Here is a 26,055-nt window from a genome sequence, read left to right on the forward strand (position 1 = left end):
CGTTAATCAATGATATAAATGTGGGGGTTTCTTCAAAGCTGGTTTCTACAGATGGCATGATTCTGTTTTGTGTTCACTACAAAAAATTCTTTCAAGTTGCCTACAATACAGCACTTAGAAGATAGAATAATGTTTCCAGTAAAGTGCGATATTTAATATTTACTACAGTCTCTGCTGTAACTTTTGATAAAAAATCTGAAATATTATAGCCCAAATGTTGCGCCAGTTTTTCCCTGTGGTACACCCTGTCAAATATCAATATTTTTAAGTCCACCAAGGATTACACAAAAGCTACTGAACGAATTTTCATGCAACTTGATTGGGTCTCAGTCAGAACAAAACTCTTTAACTTTTTGTGCGGATCCAGATAAACGGACGGATCCAAGAATTTTTTTTCTCACTATCTTTAACATTGTGAGATAGGACATTTTTCAACATTTTCATTAATTTCTCTTGGATGGATCTTGATGGTAAAAACCTACCGTATTTAGGTGGCTGGTGTCTTGAGTCAGTACAAATGAGGATTGTGAGGCCATGGTGGAGGTATGAACTTTACTGAGTACCAAAGTTAGAATGCTAACTTGGGTATTTCAGGTAAAAATAAAACAAAATAATTTAAATTGCTTTGGACAAAACTATCTTCAGAATGTAATTCAGAATCATGGATAAAAACAAGTGCCCAATACAGATTCTTTGTAAGAATATCTGATTAAAATGTGTGATTATTCATACTTGTGATGAAGAAAAGTTGTCATTCGGTAGCTGACTGGACATCATTCAAGTTTGTCCTGTGTCTATACTATTATTATTAAACATTAATTTGAAGCAATTCTGGAGTTGTCCTGTAGATAGACTTCCAATAGATATAGCAACTTGTGCTCAACCAATATCAATTTCAGGCTTAATGTAACAACTTCTGGTTACCCCACCCACCTCCATCTTAAGCACCACCCACTCCCAGTTTAAGCCCAGCCCATATGGAGTATGAATGCAGAACATTTTGTTGGCTGAGTAGATACAGATACAGTTCATGGTGTACCCCCTTACTGCTATCATTTGGATGAGTTACATGGATGAGGTTTTCGCTAAGATAAGCTGAGATAAACAAAGTCTGTATTTTTGGATAACGAGCATCCTAATAAGCACGCTATTTTCACCCATCTGAATGATGCACACCTCATTGACCTCTGCTGCTCTAATACCTCTATGAAGTCCAAATTATAGCCAATCCACGGTTGACTGTCTCTGGCTCTGCAAGTTGCATCCTCTCAGCTCATGATGCATTTCATATTCACTGATGTTTTACGGGAGAGAACTTGGCAGTGGAAATTTCAGATGACTTGTCTTATTTACAGAGTTTATATGAGCAATAAGGCAGCCAGAGAAGCATTTTTTTTTTCAAACACTCTCCAACATACTAAAAACAGGATTCAAACCTAGTTGCTGAAGCTTGGTGGAGATGGTCAGAGACGTATGGAGAAGCAGTATGTAGTGTAGTAAAGATGATGAAAGGATATGAGCTTTAGAAGAGGACAGACAGATGGCGTGAAAAAGCAGCGGTGCCTTTACTTTCTGGCACGGATGACCTAGGACCAACATATGAGAGTGAGCAATGAGCTGCAAACCAAAGCTAATGCAATTGGACATTGATTATTTAAAAACATAATGAACCGAAAAGACTGTCTTCGCTTTAATATCATCAAGAGTCTGTACAGAATGCTTTGGAGAGAGTGGGCTATTAATTTTATTGCATAGAACTCGGGACATGAGAGAGAGAGAGAGCCCAGGCTGAGACGGTGTTTAGCTTGCCATTTGTATCAATAGAATGAAACAAGCCAAGCTCGCACTTAGACTGATGGACAGGTGCCAGGCTTCATCAGTGGCGTGGAAGTGGCGCAGTAATTAGTCAAATGAGGAGGAAGTGGAGGAGACGCCACAGAGAGAGAAACCCCCCCGGGGCCTTGTCTCCTCAGCAGGAGGACCTCCACGGCCCACACAGAACGACACAACCAAGCAAACACAAATTCAAATACATACCAAAACATAATCTGCACAGTTTCACACATTTAGAAGTCTTTTTGGATACAGACACAAGGAGCACACATGCCCCAAGATATCATATACAGGCCTGTAAACACACACACACACACTCAATCACCTCTTGTTATTTTGCTACTGCTGTGACTTAATGCAATGGGACGGGAAATGAAATTTGGATGATTATATGTTTGATATACACCATGCCTGACACATTACTGTGACAATATGCAGCCAGTTTTAGAGCTACATAAAGTATTAAATAGGAGGTAGGAAATGGGAAGGGGGTTGAAGTCAAGAAAACAAGAGAAATAGTGGAAGGAAGAATTATAGGGAGGATATTTGTGCAGTTGTCTGTTTGAGAAAACCTAGTGGATGGGGGGGAAAAACAATTCCCTACCATCAGCAAGTTAATAAAAAGGCTGCAGTTTATCTCTGTCGAAAAGACAAATACCCTGACTGAGGATGGAAGGGAGGAGAGGAGCAGAGGGGAGGAGGCTGCCCCACATTTCCCTTCGTCCTTCCCCGCTCCAACAAGTCACTTACCATGAATCCTCCTGTCTGGTAGTAGCCAATTGGCTGGCTGTTTTTTCTCCGAGCGGGTCCAGTTGAATCGTGCGATCCCACACCACTTCTGCATGACCCTTTGGTTGTGCTGACAGGGCTAATTAATGAATAGATACAAAAGTGGGCAGTTAAAAGATCGCTGTGGGCTCCATCTGTCCAGCTGGTCCTGTTGGCCTGTTGGTTTGTTCCGTCTGTAGCTTGGCATAGTGAATATCCCCTCTCATCCTGTCACATTGGCATGCTTTATCTGTTTTGGTTTGATGTTTTTTTAATGTTCACTGTGCTCAAGGTCAGTTTCACTCAGATCTTGATTGGTCTTGTGGTCAGTTGAATCGGTTATTGGCCCTGTGATTCGAATCTCTGAGTCATGGCAGTCAGAAAAATTTGAATTGCAAGCACTTTCAACGGCCTTCTTGCATAATGTGACACAAGTGAGCTCTGGATGAAGATCATAATCGCATCCCTTGGGATGTTGGTGAGATGCAATGAAGCAGTGAAGACAGCACGTTTAAATACACTGATTACTTTTGAATGAGACTCCACAGTACCTGCAGGTGAATATGGCGTGGAGATTAGACAAGGCTGAGTGTATTCAAAGTCCCGTCTCTGTGGGGTGTTTTTTTTTCACGTGTGTGTGGTTGCAGTTGCGTGCGCGTCAATAATGTTTTTCTTTGTTCAGACCTGTGTGTATCACCAGTTGACAATCCCTCTGATAATGTTACAGAAGCCAGCCCCCTCTCCCCCAACCACCATGTCATCTTTCTGTTTCTTTCGCTCTCTAATCTCAAACGTTCCCCAAGGGGTGTATGTAAATATTTAGCCCAGCCTTTGTTTCCTGTGATTAGTGCCCGGATGCAGCTAGCTCTGAGTTGGCACTGACACAGTGTGTTGCCTCTGAGGCTGCATTGCGATAAAGTCTGCTTCTTTTGCGTGTACTGGCTTTCTAATAAAATGTGTCATCAACGGATATGTGGAAAATTAACCTGCTATGCTTTTAAACAGCTCTCATTTCCCCATTAACAACATAAGCTAGATGGTCGAGCTGGCATGGCTTTGTGTAGGGGTGTCACATTACTCCAAACATTTGTAAAGATTAGCTATTACATTTTTGAATTCTTCCTTCCTACTTCTTTTAAAAGCTAGGGGTATTTCACAACAGCAGTGTATGACAACAAAAGATCTGGTCTAGAGTAAACTCTCTTCCCAAACAAACTAGAATAAGATCTGTGATAAAGAAAACAAACCCATCATCTCAGATAACCGCCAGTGCTAATCAGCTGATCTTCTTCATGCACACTTGGTAAATGTCTGGGAGTGTAGCTGCAGGCTACTGGTAAGCTAGCTGTGTTGTCTTTGAAGTGTTTTTGATGTTTTCTTTCCCCCTCTTTGGACACGCACACAAGCTGGCATGCTTGAATTAAAGGCTAATTTCGATAGATTCTTGATTTTGAATCGAAATCATGTCACTCTGAGTTGTGTTTGAGTATCAGCTAACTTCCCTAAATCCTGTAAAAGGCCAGACTCCTATGTAGGCCTAACTGTACTCGTATCCAGAACAAGAAAATGCTACCAAATGGAAAGTATACAAGAAAATACCACAATGTTGACATGCTGGATGTGTATCTGTAACCCATCAACTAATGTAATCTTTCTAAGTAATGTGCTCCACAGCCTTGAAAGTGATCCTAGGTTACTACTCTAGGTTATAGGCTAGTTAGCTAGACATGCTAACAACTGCAGCTGATGTTAGAGAACGTAAACACAGTTTAATCTGTTCCTCACACTGTGTTTTTGGTTTTTGACACAAAAACAAAAAAACAAGACGCCACACTCCAAACACTTTAAATTATTATCATTCCACAACAGAGCCCCGTGCTGCGGCATGTGGAGAAATCCAAAGCCCGTCAGACTTGCTGTTCTTAGTTACGGTTGCTAAGCTATGGTTGGACAATCGCTGTTCGTGGGCAGGTTTTAGGAAGCGGTGAATATGCTGTTGTATTCACTGAATAAAAATCCTGTAATTGAAAGGAAGTCTTGTAAAAGAAAAATGCAAATCAGGATTCAAAATTCTTGTTTTTGGCCAATATTGCATCACACATCACATAGATATCACTCGCTGCACTGTGTTTTTTTTCCCATTGGTATGATGCAGTGCCAAGCCCTGGTAGACTGTCAGGAGTATTTGCCATCAAAGCAGGTGGCAGATTAGCTGTATACATGTTGTCTATTGCTGACACTCATATGGCCACTTTTTCTCTCCTGTTTTTCGGGACAGAATACCTCCCTGAGACATTGCAGTAGAAGTCATTGCCCCTGCCTTTTGCGCATCTGACTGGACTCCTCTGAGGCTTCCAGTCCTATTGAACTATGAGAGGCTTCTGGTGTGTTCTGTCTTATCGAGCTCCTGTGAGGGGCCGCTGCTCCCTATGTGTTCTCTCTTATTGAACTCTTCCTGGGGCCCGTGGATGCTGGGTCTGCTCGGCAGAGCCCACTAATATTCCTTAATGATGTGGCATCTGTCTCTGTCACCCTCCGTGCGGCAGCAGCCAGACGCGGCCTATTGTGGCTGACTTCACGGAGAGATAAGCAGTCCTGTCTCTTAGACGAAGGGACAATAACATCAACACTACCAAAGAACATCAGTGCTACCAGCGAACATAGTGAAAATTTCAACTAATAAGTCTTTACACGGAAGCAGACAGAAAATCTTTTTCATTTGTTATCATTTCTTGTTTTGACTTTGTTGTGTTGATGACAAGGAGGACCATTTTGAAAAACACAAGTATTTTTTTATTTTATGCAGTTTATGCAAGTTCTTTTTTAAACTGCCACTAAAGTTGAGGAGTACGGGGATTGACTTGCAAAGCAGTGGACTTCTTAGATGAGTGTTGGGAGCCAGCTGAATCTGCATATCACTTTTTAACAGTAATTTTCTGGAGTCTCGCCACCCTCTGTCTTCCCATCTGTGTGTTTACAGTGACACTCAGAGCTTGGCACTCTGGAACCAGTCATCATGGCTAATGATGAGACTGTGAGTATGTGTGACATGTATGAGCGGCATGGAGGGTGCTAGTGTGAGTTTGTGAATGTGCACATTTGCATGTCTCACTGTGCGTGTGTGGGAGATTTTCAGTGTGTACTTGACGGTCCTGATTGCCAGAGAAAGCATATTGGTGCCGATTGGCATAGCTACTTCTGTTGTATCCTGTGTGAGCGTTAGCAGCAGAAGGTTCGATTGGCCGTCAGTGGCTCTCTGCAGAGCCACCTCTCCTCTTTTCCTGTGAGAATGACAGGCCTACACAGAAAGCTGTCCAGGCGTCACAGCCTCGAGCCAACGGCATAACTGATTAACACCGCTAATTTGTTCCACAGCCTTTCCAATCCATGAATTATCATTCCTCTTTACAAAAAGGATGGGCAGCACAAAACACATCCATTTTATTCTTTTCAGCAGGTAATTTTTTATACTGTAAAATGCTGCTTGGAGCTGACATGTCTGTATAATGGGACTTAGCCATGCCCGTAATCTTCTAGTGGAAGAAAAGCATCAATCATCAACATACTTTCAAGTCAATAAATGAATAAATTAGTGGGTGTTTGTTCTCTTTAGAATCGCTTGTGTGCTCATATTGTGGGGACGTACACTGTGAAGGCGGGTCCATAATCCATCCATGATGGACTGCACTCAATACAACAGTGCTTGTAATTTACTTAAGTATTTCCATTATTTTATTTTATTTTTGCCTCTTTATACTCCAGTTCCACTAAATTTAAAAGGGTAATATTGCCCTTCAGCTCCACTACACTTACTTCACAGCTATTGTTACTCGTTAATTTTCAGATTAAGTTTTTCTTCACTCTAAATGAGAACATAATTTACAAAAACATCATGTTGTATTGAAGAAGACTTGAAGCTAGCTATGGAGACCATGAACTCATTAGGAAACCGCTAACTGAGGTAATAAATCAAGTGAAAAGTAGGGACCGCAAAGCTCCATCCATATTTTATGCAGTCAATGATTGTATTTCTGCTTTTTAAATGTTCTAAATATATTTCTACTGCTAACCCCGGCATACATTTTTCTTATATGACTTGGTGTACATTCTGGTAGAGCAACCCAATGAAACAAATAAATTATTTAAACAAAATGAATAGCTGAGTAGTTTGATCATGACAAATTTGCTTTTATTAAAACAATTAAAAGCATTTAAAATGTTACGTTTTTATTAACATCAAGCATGTTTCTCCGTTTTATATGATCTTGTATTTGTATTTTTACTGAATTTTTGTTCCTGCTGTTTATTTTTCACAAGTACCTACAAGTGGTTTGCCTCGACTCACACACTGCATATGATTATCAGTAAAGTTGCCCGCCACAGTGCTTGGTTTTTCTCCCATAGCTGCCCCATTACCTGTGAGCGAGTCAAGCTCTAAAGCCCTCAAATATAATTCAGGCAGGCTGATGTGCTTATGGCCCTTCAGCGATGATGGTCACTCATCTCCAACCTCTAGCTGAAGGGGATTTAAAGCTCCTCAGGCCTATCGTGGCCAGCATTACCATGTGCTGCCGGTCTGCACCCACTGCTCCTCCAACCTGCTTGTCGGACCAGCTGCTTCTGGAGCTCTGTCTGGTTGACAGCACAGCTCAATCTTCTCTCAAATCTTCAGGAACATCATCTGCCCCATACAGGAGCTTGTAATGGCCAAACTATCAGAGAGATGAGCACACTATAGTACTATCTATCTTTATTTGTCGGTCTTTGTATTTTTATTAGTCCATGTAGGGTGATGATAAGAATAAAACAGACTGCCCTCGGGACAACTTCCATAGTCACAGTCAAAAAGGCAGAAAATGTGATACCAGCATTGTTTATTTGGCAGATTGTGCTGTACAATATACATAGGTCACTGGAGAAGGGGGAAACTGTGTAGGTGGATACAGAGCACTGGTGTCACGCCAACTTGCGCTGAGGGAGCAGGCAGCAGCTCAGGTATATGATACTGATACACCACCTGTTCTGTTTATGTAGACATGCAGAGTAGACAAAATTATTACAACGCTGACTTACAAAGCTTGAAATCTTTACCAAATTCAAATTTATTGACATGAATGTTGAAGTGACTTACTGCAAAAGCTAAATGACATAGTATTGAAAACTCTCATTTTACACAAGAAAACAAAATAGATGATCACAAGATAAGAAATACATTTTAAGCATATTCATTCTAAATCAATTGGAAACATTTAGTGTAGAGCTTGTTCCTTCTCTCTCATAGTTCAGTACTGCACACTGACTATTGACCCCATATATATGAGTTAGATTCTGAGGATTAGGATAAATAAAGCCAGGATATATATTATTTATTTTTCAAAGATAATTTCTCTCAAATCCTTGTATTTCTTACAGTATAGTAAGAAGATATCCATATTTTACTATATGTTGTGTTCAAAAATGTTTGGTCAAAGTTATTCTTTGATCAACAATATTTTAAAACTGTTCACAACATTAAATTGAACTTGTGGTAGCACTTTACATCACAGCTCAGTAACACTGTAATAGTGGGGAAATAGTTTGATAATAACGAGGTAATAATTAGGTTAAAGCTTGGTAACAGTGGATACATTTTTGGTAATATTTAACTTACATGTATGTAACAGGGTAATAAGGGGCTGAAAACAAAGAGTAGTAATGGGGACATAAATTGAAAGATAGGTCAAAATTTTTTTAGAAATTAGGGCTGTCAAACGATTATTTTTTTTTATCGCGATTAATCGCATTTTGTCCATAGTTAACTCATGATTAATCGCAAGTTAATCGCAAATTTTTTTGGCACGTTTTTTTCTGTTTTAAATGTACCTTAATGTATTTTTTTTCATGTTCTTAATACTTTTAACAACATAAGAAAGGGTTAGGGTTAGGCAAATATGCTTGCTTTATGAAAATGTTTATTCAACACTTCAAATCATGCAGGAAAATAAAAGTCTCAAAAAATACATGCAGATAACTTTTGTCCTATCGACTGAACCACCTGCCAGTGTTTTGAAAGTGAATTTGCCATTCATAAGTCCTTTCTCCATTTCCTTTCGCTTTCGCTTTTCAGTCCACCGTGTTTTCCCTGAACCGCCAACCCTGCTTCTTCTTCTTCTGATTCCCTTTCTTATTCTTCTGCCACCCTCTGGATCAAGACTACAGGTGCCATCGACGGCTGTAAATCATACAATGCGCGTTTCTTTTTTTTATATACCGAGCGTTAAAAAAAATAACGGCGTCAAGGGGATGGTGCGTTAACTTTGACAGCCCTATTAGAAATAATTTAGTAATATTTTGGTAAGAATATGGTAGCCTGCAAACTCTTGAATGGAAATCTGTTCAATATTTAGTTTAAAAATGGTAATATGGTGACATAAATGAGGTAATAACATGATAATAATGAGGGAATACAGTATGCATTTAGACTTCAAAACTGATAACTAAAATATCTCATTATTTGAAGAGTCATGATTTTGTTTTACAAAACTGAAAACTGATCAAAATGAGCTTTCAGTTTCTATCAGTGAATTCACAGCGACACAGATAGCTTACATGTTACCTGTAGCTGCCCTTCTGGACTCTTATCATGTGTGCACAAAAACAAAAAACTGACAGGTATGAAGGAAACTCCAACTGTGTCAGAGGGCATGGACTGAACTAAACTTTGCCAAAGATCCTGTATTAATGTGCTTGGGTGGATGGTTTACTGGGGACAGATTTGCTAAACTGACCTTTTGTAACAGACTGACTTTCTATCTTTTGTTCTATACTGTTGAATCACTTAAGGGTAATATATCTGTTGCACTCTGGAATCTTTATTTGGTAAATATTTTTTGAACTTGCCTGATTATAACCTGCAAAAAGCCACCAGGATGAAATCAAGCAGTTGTTTTTTTGAAGAAGAATTTGAAAATGTAAATGATGGTTTCTTGCTCATTACAAATCCAGATGTGATAATCTAACAATAGTATAGCTCACAGGGGTGTACAAAAAATTAATATGTGGGTTTGCAGAATCATTACAACCCCTACTTAGTATACAGAGTTTCATACCAAGTTTTATAGTGATGATAATGGTAATAATGAATTGTGTGCTTTTATTTTCTTTCCCCTGGCAAACAGCAGATGTGGTTATTTGTAACAAAATCCACAGGTTAACAGTAATCAGTAGTTTCTGTCTGGATCAAATATTGATATGACATGAATCAGTTCAATAGTGTCTACTCGTGAGCATGTGTTGTGGCAGCTAATTTTCATAAATTTTGGACCACACTGACATTGGTTGACTTCATTTCTCAATGGTTTACTGGCTCTGTGCTTTGAGGAGGTAATTAAGCAGTGCGTTTTCCAATGAGGCTGTTTGATGATTGTGGTAGCAGAGACTGCACAATTATGCAGTACGCTGGAATCATTTAAAACCCCTAAATACACAGGGAGAGTGCAGGACGAGTAATGGAAGTTCGCATTAGAATTTGTTTTTCTTTCCCTCTGCTCCTTTTTGTGTTTACAATAAAGACAAATTGGACCTTACTGTGTACGATTACTAATAAAAAAAAATATTTTGGAATTCCCCACAAGCAATTGGAGTCTTATTGATCTCCGTCTTTGCTTTTGTGTTTTGTTTCTAAGCTCTGAGTAGAGAAGGTTCTGCCTGCAATGTCCCAGAGAGACTGCCATGAAGCTTCCAGAGACAGGCAGACCCAAAGAGCACTACCCCACATTAAGGGAATGAATATTGATTTAAAAACAAATTTGACATGGTTTTTAAATCGACTTGAAAAATGCATTGCTTAAAGGAGTCAGGGATTTGTAGTCCGTCAATGAAGCGGAGAAAACTTCGCTCTTGTTTTATGGTTTAATAAGATTCCGTTAATGGCTTCTTCCACCTTGACAAAAAGGCCCCTGAAATGGTGTGTGTCACTATGAGTGTGTGTCTTGGTGTATGTGCAAATGTTCATGTGTGTGAATACTCTCGTGTTTATTGGTCTCAGGTCTGAGGACTGCCACATTCAGAGCTGAGGGGTAATGACTAATTATTTTTGTGTGTGTGCGTGCGTGCGTGTGTGTGTGTGTGTGTGCTTGCATGGACTGTTGAATTGCAGACTAATGACTTTTTCAGGATGAGCAGCTGAAGCACAAAATGAAAGAAAACACAACTAAAAGAATTGAACCACCTGTTTCACTCAACAAATCACATTTACAACGATTTTCTTTTGTATGGGATTGCAGATTTCACCTTCACATTTCACTTTGAAAAGTGGTTTAAAGTGTTGTTTGAAAGTAAGCAGGATCCCTGATCCCCTCAGAAGGTGGCCAAAATAAGACACCAGGCAATCTCGTCACAGTGCTCTACTGGCATGGTCCGAGCTTCTGGGGCCAGGTTTGCCTGCTCAGTGGGCCAGTGGAAGGAAACTGCCTCTGGCTGCCTGCCCAGCTTTCAGCTCGACAGAGACGGATCATATGGACGCCAGTGTTTGCCTTCCCTAATTGCTGCACATCAACACATCAATCCCATAGACATAATATTTCATAACAAACAAGAGATCTTACTTTGGCAATTTTAGAAGAGAATGTTTGGTCTGTAAACATTCAGTCATTGGACTTCAGAATCAGGCGATGTGCTGATTTCAATCATGTTTGTGTTAATTAACGTGTGCTCTAGTGTGTGGGGCTCACCAATTGAATCTCAACCACCCCAGATAGTTACTGAAAGCCAAGGCCACAATGGTCTTGTTTAATTGATTAATGACGTTAATCTCTTCATAAATACAAACAGATGACTTGCTCATTGTAAACAGAGTCAACTGTAGCAGTGATTCTGCAGGAGACTGGCGGGCAAAGCTCACCTTCAGTAATGACCACGCTCGGCCTGTTTTCTGATTTTTCAACCTCTATCGTTTAGTTTTTTCTTTGTATAATAATGTAGACACAAACACAGGTAACTGTGGGCTTCAGTGTTTGTTTTTTCTTCTAGGTCCAGTTGAACAGGCAGATCTTAAGTGTTGTCAGATCATGTGTAACATCCCTGGTTCTGAGGTCAGTCTAGGATGTAGAGAATGGGTGTGTAGTCTAGAGCTGCCACGATTGGTTGATTAATCACTAAATTGATCAAAAGAAAACAAAATGCCAAGTATTTTGATAATCAATTGATTGTTTCACTCATTTATCTAGCAAAAAAACACAAGATATTTGCTAGTTCCAGCATCTTAAATGTCAAGATTTATTGCTTTTATTTGTCCTTTATGATAGTACATGTAGAGTCTTAAATATAATAATAATAATAATTTGACTTACAGATGTCACATTTTTCACAATCATTTCTAAATTTTTTTCCTACATTTTATAGAGTAGGCGTGTCATAGTAGGTGGCAGTTATGCAGTTTTGAATCATGTAATTGTTCTTTTTGTATGATTTTGTACAGTTACAGAATCTCTCCACCTCCATGCACTCATATGTTGAGTGCAATTCTTTTGCCAAAGATTAAAGATGAACTTGATGCAATATCTTTTTATTTTTTGTTTTCTAGAGATAAATGTGAATTCTTGTGGCCACTAGAATGATGGAGTCAAAGGTTATGTGTAGTTACAGCCATAGTGTAATCTGTTCTCATTCAGTGACTAAATGAGAAGTTTTTTATCCCCAGTTTTACAAGTTGGTTATTCACACATGAGAAAGCATGTTTCACAGATAGATTTAGTCTTTTTGTTTGAATTGTACTCGCACTAGAACAATAAAGCTAACAATGGATGAAGATAGTCAGGTTTGCTTTATCTCACTGCAAAGCCTATCCTCATTTGCTCGTGGTGGTCTTAATAACTGGAATAAAAATCGTACTTGCAAACTTAATGAACCTCATGACCGATCCAATTGCTGGACTGGTAAAAGTTTCATTTGGGCTGAAATGAAATGAAATGGAAACCAACTACCCACATCATGCAGTAAAACAACAAAAAAGCATATTTTAAGATGACATTTCATGCATCCTGGTGAAAAGCTTAAAGCTGTTAAATCACTGACGGTTCAGAAAAACAAAAAAACAGCTCCCTGTATTTGATATGCTTGACCGTTATTATACCTCCTTTTCCTGGAGACACATTACAGCTTTGCTGACAAATTGTGATTGTATCAGTTCTCTGGGCAGTTTCTCATTACAAAGAGTTATTTTCTCTGTGTAAGCTGTAAGGCTCAGTACGATGACACACAGTTTTACCTATATGTTTTGCCAGATGATGTTGGACTCGACTCCTTAAATCTGTGACATTAATCTGCTGTGTCGTTGGCATATTACTCAGCCGTGAAAAGAGTATTGGTGACTTACTTAAAGGAGATGAATAGATGTTAGTTCTCACAAGGTTTGAACCACACGAAAAGGATATTGGTCACCTGAGATGAGAATGTTCTAAAGGTCAGGCTGTTTGATTGTCTGATGTACGCTGACAAACCAAAGTGTTTTCATTAACATCGCTCTGCTAATAAAAGCGCCAATCTCAAGTCTTGATGAGAACTCAACAGGAACCTGAATCAACCCCTGAATCAACCAGTTCTTAGTTGGATTGAGGAAACGGCTTTCTGCAAGCTAATGCGGTCATAAATATCCCTATGAAGAGACATATCGATTCTGACTGTTTGTAAAGGTTTCAATACCCATTTCTCCACATTATTGATACTGGTACCAGCTGAGTTTCTTGCTCTCTCTCCTCTCTGACAACGAATTAAGACACACGCACACACACACACACACACACACACACACACACACACACTCACACATTTTTACACAATAAAGTGTGATTACAGGTTTCCCACTAAATATGTGGAAAAGTTAGCTTAAAGTCTTTTGTGGCTTCAGAGGAAGCTGCCAGTAATCTGATATATTGCTTCTAGTGATGTCACTCAGTGGTTAAGTTGCACTGTGGGTAATGTAGGCAGCAGGTTTAGAAAAAGAATGGAATAAAAGGTGATATCTCTGGTTTTATTTTATTTTATTTTATTTTTAAACTGTCCATAATAAGTCAAACAGTGTTACAGTTGTGCAATGCTAGACCAATGCATTGCTTTTCACATTACCCACAATGCAATTTAGCTATTGAGTGAAATCATTTGAGCCATTTTTTTCAGATTGCATGGTGCTCCCTCTGGATCCACAAAAGGCTTTATACTACTTATTTCATATGCGCAACTGTGTTTAATGGGTAAAATTTATCAACTAACCCTAACACACCTTACCCTTAATTCTGTGTCAGATTTGACCCATGGTATTGAACATGATATCAAATATTGATATTTTCAAGATATTGTAACAAAATTAGATTTCAACTATGGATTTAAGTGTCTGTACTCACTAACAGTTTTGCTAACCCTCTTTTAGTTGAGATATCAAGTTTATGCAGTTCATTTTCAAAATTGTTTTCTAAATACCCTTTACTACAAAGACAGCAAAATATTTCAATTATAAGCTACACTTTGCAAAATATTCTATCGCAATTGAGGTTCCTATGCCTATATACAGTGAAAAAACAAGAAATGATAATACAATATTAATATAATAAACACATTCCTGCACATTTCTATTTTTTCAGATTGCACCCCTGCAAAGCCAGCATTCAACCAACCTGTTGTCTGGAATGATTTCAAAATCAATTCTGCGCTCTACCTGGCCTGACACCTCTATATATTGTGAGACTTGTGACCTGTCCAGTAGGCTAATATAATCTGCTTCAAGCTGTCTCACAAGCAGCACAAGCAAAAACTGTAGGGATGCACAATGAACTGAATTAATTTGAATTGAAGTGGACACCTTCATTAATTAAAAGCTTCTGCCACGACACCAGGATTTAACTTTTAATGATTTTCTGAAACCAGTAAGCTGACCACCACTGTGGAATAACGGCACACCTACCATGATTATTTAGTTATCCATGTTAATGAGCGCATAAGACAAAACATTTCAATAATGAAGAAGAGGAACAGAACTGTATAGTTCACAGATTTAGCACCTATAGCAACAATATAGGCTATTAGATGCCTATAAGTCGCAAATACAATTTACAGTATTAATAGAAAATACTTGGCTTAGTCTTCATTGCTACTTAAACTAAAGCTAAATATGTATTTTGATTCTTGAATTTACTTAGTTGTGATTGTGGTTATTCTCTTTGAACAGCATTGCATTATGTTGCCATGCATGAAGGCTTCAATATAAAGTGTGGCTAAACAATTGATTTAAGAAATTAGTTATAGTACCTCAGAGTAACCACAGTAAATGCAGCGTTTCAGCCCTACATTTAGGAATTTAAAAGACACTAATTGCTTTAAAATATTCAACAACAACAGGCTTTTGCTTGGATTTCTTCAGAAGAACTATACAAAATGGTTTTATGGTGTGAAAGTGGGTCTTGCAGTGTCTTAGGGCAGCAGGATAAGTGGTAATCCCTCGGGTGGTGCTCCGTTGAAGACTACAGATCCTATAGAGAGCCCGAGCTGCTGAGTCAGCCTTCACAATTCTTCCAGGGGGAGCGGACTAATCTCCCAAGTACCTTCCTCTGTCAGCGGTCCAAGCATCTGTCATCCTGCCTCAGGATGACCCTCCTTTCCCAACATCCCAGTCCCTTCTGGCATCCCGAACCCATTTCTCTTACTTGCTTTTTCGGTCTGCAAGTCTGTATCTGTTAAATGGGTCTTCTGTGATTTTGATCAGTCCGAGTCCTTAGTATATTGCTGTGTCTGAGAGAAAATTTACTTGCAATTCAACTATAGGATTATGGTCCTTCATGAGTTGTCTGGCCTGTTTGGTTTGGGGTTGCCTTCAGTAGCCTTTTTGATTTAGCACAAATATATAGTCTCCAAGCTTTAAATAAGACTGCTTGCTTTAGTTCCAAAGGAGTTAACATTGTGGGGATGCAAGGTGTTCACCCAGCAGCGAGGATCTGCTGGAGTTTGCGTTTATTTAATTTGATCCTCTCTGCCAGACTGCAGCTGGCTAGCTAAGTGCCTTGCCATTAGGGCTCTGTTCTGTGTTTAATTCTGCTACAGTGCTGAGGCTTATGGGTGTAATGGCGGGCTACACACTGGTTGCTTGACAGTAAATGTTTACCGTCTTGTGTGCTACCTTGAGAATAAGCCAACAGCTCCTCTGTGATCTTCTTAACTAAGCTAATGGATTGGATAACCCGATCTCTGATTCCCTCTGTTCTCCATCTGCAGATTTATAACGAGAAGAAGAGCCAGTTTGAAATCAAGAGAAACAACCCCAAGGACTTGGTGGAGAGAGTGGCACGGGACATTTCCAAGCTGCTCAACAGTAAGAGGAAAGCCCTGGAGGTAAGAGGATGAGCTGCGCATATTCTCACACCTGTGTACAAACACGCACTATTCGCAATAAGTACATAAGTACACAGATGCAAATATACAGGAGCGATCGTTTGACTCTGTCACTGTTCAGACAAATATATTCATTGTGTTTTATATAAAACACAACACATGACATTTTGAATACAAAAAGGAAATATTTGTTTCATTAAAGGGACAGTTCACTGCAAAATCCAAAATAAATGTATTCATTTCATCATTGTTTTGGTGTGAGTTGCTGGAGGTATCAGCCACAGAGATATTGTGATATAATGGAACCAGATGGAGTGAGTGAAAAAATGCATTTGACCTGGTTACTCAAGATAATCAACAGAACTTTCATGTAGGAGCTATTTTCTTTCTGCTGAACCACACCCACCAATGGTACCGCTCTGGTTGAACGATATGAAAAGATCATGGTTTCACGGTATCGTAGTGTATGGTACTACACAGCCATTCTAATTATAAAGGAATAAAAGACTGTTTTTTTTTTTTTTATTTATGATTTTACAAAATACGCATCCAAGCAGACATGAAACTTGATATAGATTTTAAAATGAAAATATGTTTAGATGGGCAGAGAATACTGTAGACAAACAAATCTACATGGTATAATAACCTTCAATTTACATACCATAGTATACTTTGAAACCAGTGTATTGCTGCAGTCCTAATCACTGCGTAGGGTTAGGGTTAGAAGTGTGCATATTGTCATGGACGAGAGATTTGTTCATGTGACAGCATGGGATGTAAACATTAATGGTGTCACTGGCTGATCTGTAATGTCAGCTAGCTTAGTTAGCTTATTTAGCTAACCTCTCAGACACAATGCAGTCTTCCTTCGAAGTGGTTATAGGTTGGCGGGTGTGGTCAGGTAGAAAACAAAAAATATTTCCTACATGAAACTCCTCACACCAAAGTCTGTGGATTATCTTGAGTAACTGGATGGGGATTGCTGAAAAAAGACAGTGACGTTTAGTTTGAGACAACTCTCACACCAAAACAATCTAGACGGATAAAGAGTGCTATATGTTAGAGGAAAAATATATGTTCTTGATTTGGGGGTGAAGTGGTTCTTTAAATGCTCTGACCTCTGATTTGGGGCACCTCATTTTCTTCAGCTTCTCAAAAAGATTTTTCAACACTTGTGAGAAGACTCGTTCTGCTCATGGTCCAATAAGCAAATATTATCTGGAAAGGTCTGTTTTCTGTGAGACCATAAATAATCAAAATAACTTCAAACAACTTGCAGGAACATATTTTGTGGACAGTATTGTCGTCTAGAGCTGAACTTGCTTTTGTCTGATGGTTTTCTGCACACCCTGAACTGGCCTTCATTTCACAGTTTAATATTTCTTGGTCCTCCTCTCCACTTTGTATTACTTCTTTCCATGTGGACATTCAGTTGGGTGATGGAAGGAGATCAGCTCTATTCCCTCAATTTCAACTCTTGTAGAAAGCAGTGTAATTCCTCTTTATAGCTGAAATACAATTTTAAGCCGATTATATTTTCTCAATGACAAAAAAAGGAGATAATCATCTATCATTTTTTTCCCTGCACTCTTTTTCAGTTTTTTTTTTTTCTGTTTAATTTTGGAGACGTATTCTGAAAGATAGTTTGGGTGGTGCGGGAGAAGAAGGGTTATTTCAGAGGTTATCATTTCAATGTCCTGCATTTTGGGATATAATTAATACGACTGTTATGCTCAGACAGTCCTGTGATTAGTTAGAAATTTGTTTTGCTCTCACAGTGGGGAACCTCTCACCCCTCAGAGAAGAAGAGCGGGGGGGATACAGACACAGGCAAGACGAGTGACAAGGAGGGAAATGAGAAAAGTATACACAATCAGTTTTTAATTTTTAAAAGCCAGAGATAAAAGTAAAGGAGCATTTGAGCTAATCCTGAAAATATGATATATATTTTAAAGTCAAACTGTTCAGAAGTCTGACAGAGCACAAGTTTCTTTTCCAAACCATCTCCACATTTAAAATTAGAGGACACTATGAGAGCATATAATTCCAAAATTACCTGATTAGAAATTGTATTTATTGCTATTTAAAGCTGAATTTATAATTTTTTTTCCACTACAGCGGTACAACACTCCTTTTAATCAGTTTGGTGATTCTCATTATCTCCACCCACATACACACAAGCAGCTGCGCACATGTACACACAAACGCTAGTTCTTTTTTAATCAATGCATGAGCTGCACACACATACTGAAATTATTGAGGCTGTAATGTGCTTTTAATTCAAACTTTACCCTGAACTTAAAGAGGTATATTTTCTCTTTAACATACTGGATTTGCTGATAAGAAAAGCTTTAGACTGAAACATTTTGACGCTGTGTTAACAAAAAACTGTAGCCCTTTTCACAAGCATCTCCGGCGTAAAGACAAACTGCTGTGTTATTCACACAGAAAGCCGGCGCTGCGGCTCCTAAAAGGGCGTGACAGTATGCGTCATGATGATGACGTCTCTGTTTTTTCAAGGTTTTTCCCCGGTGTCTACCTGTCAATCTAAAGCCACGGACTTTATTATCATATGGATGCTGTTATAATGTGTTGAGGTCCTGACCCACCAAACAACCCTGGAAAGTGTCAAAGTTACTTTTCTCTCTAAATTACATAATTAAATAATCACCTTCAGTAAACTGGACGCTTCTGATTCTCTCACTCGCGGGAAGAGAGGCTGTTTTCTGGGGGAAAGTCCACTGAAGTCTCGGTCAGGAGGGCTGACCATCACCGTGATATTTTTTTTTTCAGCACAACACTCAGTGAGTTTAAGTTTTTTGCTGGTGACAGAAGCTGTTTTTTGGGCAGAAATGTGACGAAGGGTTGGGAGGACAGGCGGGAGGACAGACGCTTCTCCATGTATAAATGCAGTATTTTTTTTCCTCATATACAGTTGAAACCAGAAGTTTACATACACTATATAAAAAGACACATATGCTTTTTTTTCTCACTGTCTGACATGAAATCAGACAATCACTTTTCCTGTTTTAGTTCCGTTAGGATTACCAAAATTATTTCTATTTGCTAAATGCCAGAATAATGAGAGAAGGATATTTTTAGACAATTTTTTATTTCTCAGAAGTCAGAAGTTTACATACATTTCATTAGTATTTGGTACCATTGCCTTTAAACTGTATGACTTGGGTCAAACGTTTTGGATATCCTTCCACAAGCTTCTCACAATAGTTGGCAGGAATTTTGGCCCATTCCTCCTGACAGAACTGGTGTAACTGAGCCAAGTTTGTAGGCCGCCTTGCTCGCACATGCCTTTTCAGCTCCGCCCATAGATTTTCAATAGGATTGAGATCAGGGCTTTGTGATGGCCACTGCAAAACATTGACTTTGTTATCCTTAAGCCACTTTGTAACCAGTTTGGCAGTATGCTTCGGGTCATTGTCCATTTGGAAGACCCATTTGCGCCCAAGCTTGAACTTCCTGGCTGATGTCTTGAGATGTTGCTTCAGTATTTCCACATAATGTTCTTTCCTCATGATGCCATCTATTTTGTGAAGTGCACCAATCCCTCCTGCAGCAAAACAACCCCACAACATGATGCTGCCACCCCCGTATTTCACAGTTTGGATGGTGTTCTCAGGCTTGCAAGCTTCCCCCTTTTTCCTCCAAACGTAACGATGGTCATTATGGCCAAACAGTTCAATTTTAGTTTCGTCAGACCACAGGACATGTCTTCAAAAAATTAAGGTATTTGTCCCTGTGTGCATTTGCAAACTGTAATCTGGCTTTTTTATGTTTCTTTTGGAGTAATGGCTTCTTCCTGGCAGAGTGGCCTTTCAGCCCATGTCGGTACAGTACTCGTTTCACTGTGGATAATGACACACTCTTACCAGCTTCAGCCACCATCTTCACAAGGTCATTTGCTTTTGTTCTTGGGTTGATGTGCACATTTCTGACCAAAGCACGTTCATCTCTGGGACACAGAACCCGTCTCCTTCCTGAGTGGTATGATGGCTGGACATTCCCATGGTGTTTATACTTGCATATAATTGTTTGAACAGATGAACGTGGCACCTTCAGGCATCTGGAAATTGCAACCAAGGATGAACCAGACTTGTGCAAGTCCACAATTCTCTTCCTGATATCTTGGCTGATTTCTTTTGACCTTCCCATGATGTTACACAAAGAAGCAGTGTGTTTCAGGTGTGCCTTAAAATCCACAGGTGTGTCTCTAATTAACTCAAATGTTGTCAATAGACCTATCAGAAGCTTCCAAAGACATGACATCATCATCTGGGCTTTCCCAAATTGTTTAAAGGCATAGTAATCTTAGTGTATGTAAACTTTGAAGAAAGTAATAAAAAATGGTCTAAAAAAATCCTTCTCTCATTATTCTGGCATTTAGCAAATAGAAATAATTTTGGTAATCCTAACGGACCTAAAACAGGAAAAGTGATTGTCTGATTTCATGTCAGACAGTGAGAAAAAAAGCATATGTGTCTTTTTATATAGTGTATGTAAACTTCTGGTTTCAACTGTAAGTTGCTAAAGACAGTTACAATTACTACGTTACTTTTGTTTGGTCATGTAACTTTGCCCTGTGGGACATTCCTCTTTATTTAGCTGAGTGAAGGAGTGTAGTTAGCAGACTGTCGATCAACACGCCCTCACTACGCGCAGCCGTTATGAAAAAAGAAAGTTAAATTGGTTGTAAGCTAGTACATGAGAGGGTTGTCTATGCAGAAGGTTCTGTAAGCAAACATTGTGAAAGATTTGTTTTTATTTTTTTATTGCTGCCTTTAAGCAAGGTTGTTTTTTTATTGTTCATAAGAAGAGTCAATACAAATGCCCACCTCTTATGGTCTTCACAGCTTGGAGTTCATTAAATGTTTGAGAAATGGCCATTTAACGGCCTAATTTTTTTTATGCCTTTGCATTTCCTACATCACGTCACCTGCTCACAAGCTAACTAAACTGTTAGCCTTGTTGGCCTTTAGATGCCATTGCTTAGCAGCGATGTTCTCGAAATGTCAACATTTGAACACAAAGCCTATCGTGTACAGAACCTCCCATGTTGTAACTGCAAGAGATAGACCAATTACTGGCCGGTTGATTGTTTGGGCCGATGTTCAGCATTTTACCGATTATCATTATCAGCGTTTTTGCCTGTGCTGATAAGATGAATTAATTTAAAAATGAGCTAGTTTGGCTCTGATGTAAGATGTTTTCTGCCTGTAGTCGCCAATCTGTGGTCTTACTCAGTGTCCTGCTCGCAACCTTATCGGATAAGTAAGTAACTAGTAACCCAAATTATCAAATAAATGTGGGGGAGAACAGAAATGGTAATACTCAAGTTAAGTACCTCAAAATTGTATTTAAGAACAGTACTTGAGTAACAAGTACATTCCAGCAGTGGTTATTTTACATTTTGACACTAAAATGTTTTAGTTTTACAGCAAAGGTATCAATTCCAAATATAGGTGTATATTGGTCTCCATCAATTATAATCAGTCTTTGCTCTGGAGAAAACATGAGATCGAGAGTTTAATTTGAAGACGAGTTTAATTTGAAGACGGCATATGTGTATAACAGTCAACACATTGGTGTTTTGATGTGCGGGGGTCTAATTTGAATTTTCGTACACATAGCACCTTATTTAAGGATGGGGGCGACTGAGGGACTGCCCTCCCCTCTGTTTCTGCCCAGATATGGTCACTCAAAACAAAAGCACTGACATTTTCGATCACAGCTGAAACCTCATAAAGGGGCAGGAGTGTATGTCTTTTAAGAGCATGAGGTATGTCAGGAGGAGACGCATTCATACTGAGGAGCACCAGACCAGAAGTCTCTCAAAGGCATGCTTAATTCTACAGCTAGGATCCTAAAAGGGAAGAAGGAGCTACTTCATGTCTCCCATGGTCATGTGTAGGATTGGATTTGGAATGGCACTGACCCTCCACCCACACCTCCCTCAACACAACACAACACAACCCACACACACACACACACACACACACACACACACACACACACACACACACACATACATACATCCACCCCACCCCCCCCACCCTAACCTCCATGGGCCACACTGTCACCTCACATCCTGTCTGTGAGATTCACTCAGGAGGGAGGAAATGAGGTGAAAAAAGAGAAGGGCTGGAATGAGAATGTCTCCCTGGGGCGTGGAAAAATCAAGAAAATGATGTTCAGAAATTCATAGATTTAAAAATGAGCAGCAAGCGGGAGGGAAGGGGAGATGGAGCAGAAGGGGTGCGGAGGAGATGGAGAGAGAGTAAGAGTTTTTTTTGTGGGGAGGGCGAGGGGGAATAAAAAATCAAAAGAACCAAAGCAGACAGGAGAGGAAATAAGTCAGATGATCAAATTGCAAAGGGGAACGAGCAAAGCAGAGAAATGAGGAGTCATTATGTCATTATAGAATACAAACCTTCAACAAAAAGTATGCAACAAGTTAATGTGTGTCATTTAGGCTGGTTAGGATTTATTTTCTTCCTTAAAACTAAATATTCCCGACTGTAGGCGAAAGGAATTCATGCGGACTTATTATTCATACAGGGAGAAAAGTGAAAGCCATGTCTTAATGCAGTCTGTAGATAAGAAGGTCTCAAACTCGGCTCAGCACAGTATTGACAGCGTTTCATATTCCAGCCTGTTTCTACCCCCTGTAATGGTTATTTAGTCCCAAATATTCCCTGCCACACATTTAAAAAAGAGGGAAATGGGCGTGTGCGCACGGCATGCAAGAAGAAATTATTCTTCTGCAACCTATTTAAATAATGCTTGGGGTGATTCGTTGTAATTCATGTTTATATTACTAATGAGAAAATACACATTGACTCTAAATACTCAGTTACTGATATAAAGTGGGGAGGGAAACATTCTCGGCGCTCTGGATTTAGTTGCTTTAGCCTTAATTCCTAAATTAGCAGCACATTTTAATCATTTAAATGCCGTGCTTGTTTGCTTCGGAAAGAAATGAGTGGGAAAAAACAAATCCTCTAGGTGAGCCTCTCTTTGTTTACCTGCCTGGTATGCAACAGTTGGAGGTGAGTCCACATTAGGACATTGTTGCTAACTTATACAGCCTCATATGTTTGCTGTTTGAATAGGTATCTAAATATCTAATTCAGAATGCAGTGGACCTACTGTTCCCCCCTGCCCTAAAAATGGAAACAGCATGAGCTGACTTACTTTTTTGTGAAAGCCTCCCCCCTGTTTATTCTTTCCCCCTCCCTTGTCTTAATCTCCTCCACTCCATGTCCCTGTCTGCTCTCCTTTTCTTGCCTCCGGCTCCAGCCGTCTCCCCAAACAATGATCTGATTCTCCGGTCGGTGCCAAAATTAAAATGTAACACAAACCCCAGTAGGCTGACGGGCTTGCATGTTGCCGCTGGACACTTTATAAATCTCTTTGTTTTCTCAGGCAGGTTGAAATGTGACTCAGGAAAGATTCCTCTGATGTTTAAAATTTAAGCTTATTTTGATGGCACTGAGAGTCGGAGCTGACACCTGGACACGTCTTTTTTATTTGAGGGCAGATTAGTTTACTTTCCCCCCCAAGTTTTCTGTGTCTTGATGTTTGCCGTTCTATGCAAGTTTCATTACACGCATCTCTTTTTAAAGGCACATTTGAGAAGGAAATGAAAAGTTAATCTTTTTCAAATTATGCCCTAACGGACTGTCAGTATTTAGAGCACTTTTGATGAAATTTATTTTCCACAATGTTTGATAAATGCCCCAATGATTTCCAAGAAGCATTTTCCTGGAAACATCATTCAGTGGTGGTTACAGGCAAAATGGTGTTCTAGAATATGGTCAACTGGTACATTTGAAATCAGTTCAAATCGAATACAAAATGCTGGCATATGCAGAATTTGCAATGATAAATGCGTTTGACCTTTTTAAATGAAGTACTCCCAATTTTCCCTTACACAACTAATTGTACCTCTTAGTGCTATGATACTACAATGTTTTTTGGTTTTTTTTTGTTTTGTTTTACATTTTTACAAATACTTAAAACAAGATACTGGTATGAGAACATGTATTTAATTAAAACACAATAATTTCAAATGTAAAATCATTCTATACAAACTGATATTATTATATTTTAGCAATTTAGTAGCCTCAATATGACATTGGATAAGATATTGTTGGGCCAGTAGTTGAATACTGACAGGCAGGAGCACCACAGTTAAAATGGAGTCATTGTTTTGTGTCATGTAGTTAATTATTCAAGGAACATGATGTTTACGTCATCCATCCTTTTCACTCCTATTGTCACCTACTCTGATTTTGCATTCAACTTAGATCAGGTCAATTGTTAAAACAGTTTTCTAATGGATAAACATCCAACATGTTTTATATACCACGATTAACCAATTAATTAATTGATTAATTAATTGTGAAGGCAGCTGACTAGGCATGGGATGATTAATCTCCAGATTATCTTGTCCAACATGATCAGGTTTTTATGATATTATCCCAAGAACCAACAAAATAATCATAAAACTCTTGAATAAGTAATCTTAAATCATAAGGTTGTCTTGCACAAATAAAGGATAAATATGTGTTGGTAACCTCATGTATTTACACACATCCATATGTATAGTACATGCACTAGCTTGTGTGTGTGTTATCAGAGCAACAGGCTCACACCTGAGCGATGCAGCGAGAGCGTCTGTCTGACAGGTCTTTTAACCCAGAGCAGCCAGAGAGAACACAGCCCTCCATGTAAGCTGTCATGTGTATAGAACCAAACAGTTGCGATACAGTAGACCTCCCAGACTGATCTGAGCCCTCATCCCTTCCTGTGCTCCTCTTTGTGATACTCCATGTGATCGCCACAGAGGCCTGAGATCAGTCGGGCCCCTCAGAACCATCTGAGGCTGCACAACAATCCTGTACGTTGTCAGTCAAAGCCGAGCTGAGTCGAGCTGTCAGTCAGACCGCTGCTGGGATTTTCCAGCCTCAGGGAGGGAAGATGAGGCCACGAGCTACAGACAGAGATCATGTTACATTCCCATCAGCTTCTGCACAGCAAAACTACCATTGTCAAAGCTCTTAAGTTCTGATTTCACAGAGGGGACTGGTGGAATAGAGAGGGGACTAAGGTTGGCCTAATCCAATTACACAGATCTCAATACTATCCCAATACCACTTACAGGCTGAAGGATGGCTGCCTCTGGGCTGCTTGCTGTGTGATGGATATACACCCAACGCTCTACTTGGTTGGTTATTGAAATGGTTGCAGGGTCAAACCATGGAGATGAGGCGGGAAGGTGAAGGGATGGAGCCAAGTTTAGTGTTCTTACAAAATCCAGCCAAGGAATGTCCTGACAAGTTAGTGAGGAAACCTTAGCAGCAGGCATACAGATATAATAGAAAGCAAAAACACTGTTGGCACCAAGGCCTTTTTATGAAACCACTGTACATGCTGAAATGTGAGGTTCGCTCTACCGTAATGGAAAAAAAGGTTGACCCATATAAATAGATATGATTCACTCTGAGGTTTGTGAGCGACAGCAGATGTGTGGCAAATATCTGTAGACAAGACACTAATCAGACATGTGGTGTAGTGGCACCAGGGATGTTCACACCAGAGGTGTGTTTGTTCACAGTCCAGGGAACAATCACAGAAACCTAATGTTTATCTTGTTTTATATTGTCTCTCTTGAAAGAATATCAATAATATTCCTCAGTTTGTTTTCTCACATAATATCACCCTTTTTTTCTCTCACACTATCTGTCACTTGTCTCTTGGTCAATTGCTCTATGAGCAAAAGACATACTAGAGTTTGATCCTTTACCTTTATGTATCACGATTTAAAATATGACAGATCTGCAGTGCCAGACTATCTGTTCACCCTGTTTCTAGTCTTAATGCTGAAATAAGATAAGCTAAGAGGCTATTACTTTATACTGAATGTACGCATTTGAGATTAGTATGGATCTTTTAATCCAACCATTAACTAGAAAGTGAAAATTGTATTTCCCAAAATTTAGATGTATTCCGTTAATTTAGCTGTATTAACTTGGTGTCCACTTATGTTGTAAATAACTTAATTTCCATCTATGTTTTCAG

The 26,055-nt window shown here is 39.3% G+C and overlaps 1 protein-coding gene across 6 annotated transcripts in view; it reads left to right on the forward strand.

Annotated features, from left to right (window-relative positions):
- Positions 1–26,055, forward strand: part of cacna2d2a (calcium channel, voltage-dependent, alpha 2/delta subunit 2a) — a 171,667-nt gene that overhangs the window by 39,082 nt on the left and 106,530 nt on the right. For all 6 annotated transcript variants that reach the window (XR_003984362.1, XM_030420234.1, XM_030420233.1 and 3 more), the window contains one exon: positions 15,841–15,957. Coding sequence is in view for 5 of the 6 variants with exons in the window: in XM_030420234.1 (XP_030276094.1) it covers positions 15,841–15,957 (117 nt within the window). In the remaining variant the exon portion in view is untranslated. The remainder of the gene's footprint in view (positions 1–15,840; positions 15,958–26,055) is intronic.

This window comes from Sparus aurata, chromosome 6 (assembly GCF_900880675.1).
Source record: "Sparus aurata chromosome 6, fSpaAur1.1, whole genome shotgun sequence".
Taxonomy (NCBI): Eukaryota; Metazoa; Chordata; class Actinopteri; order Spariformes; family Sparidae; genus Sparus; species Sparus aurata.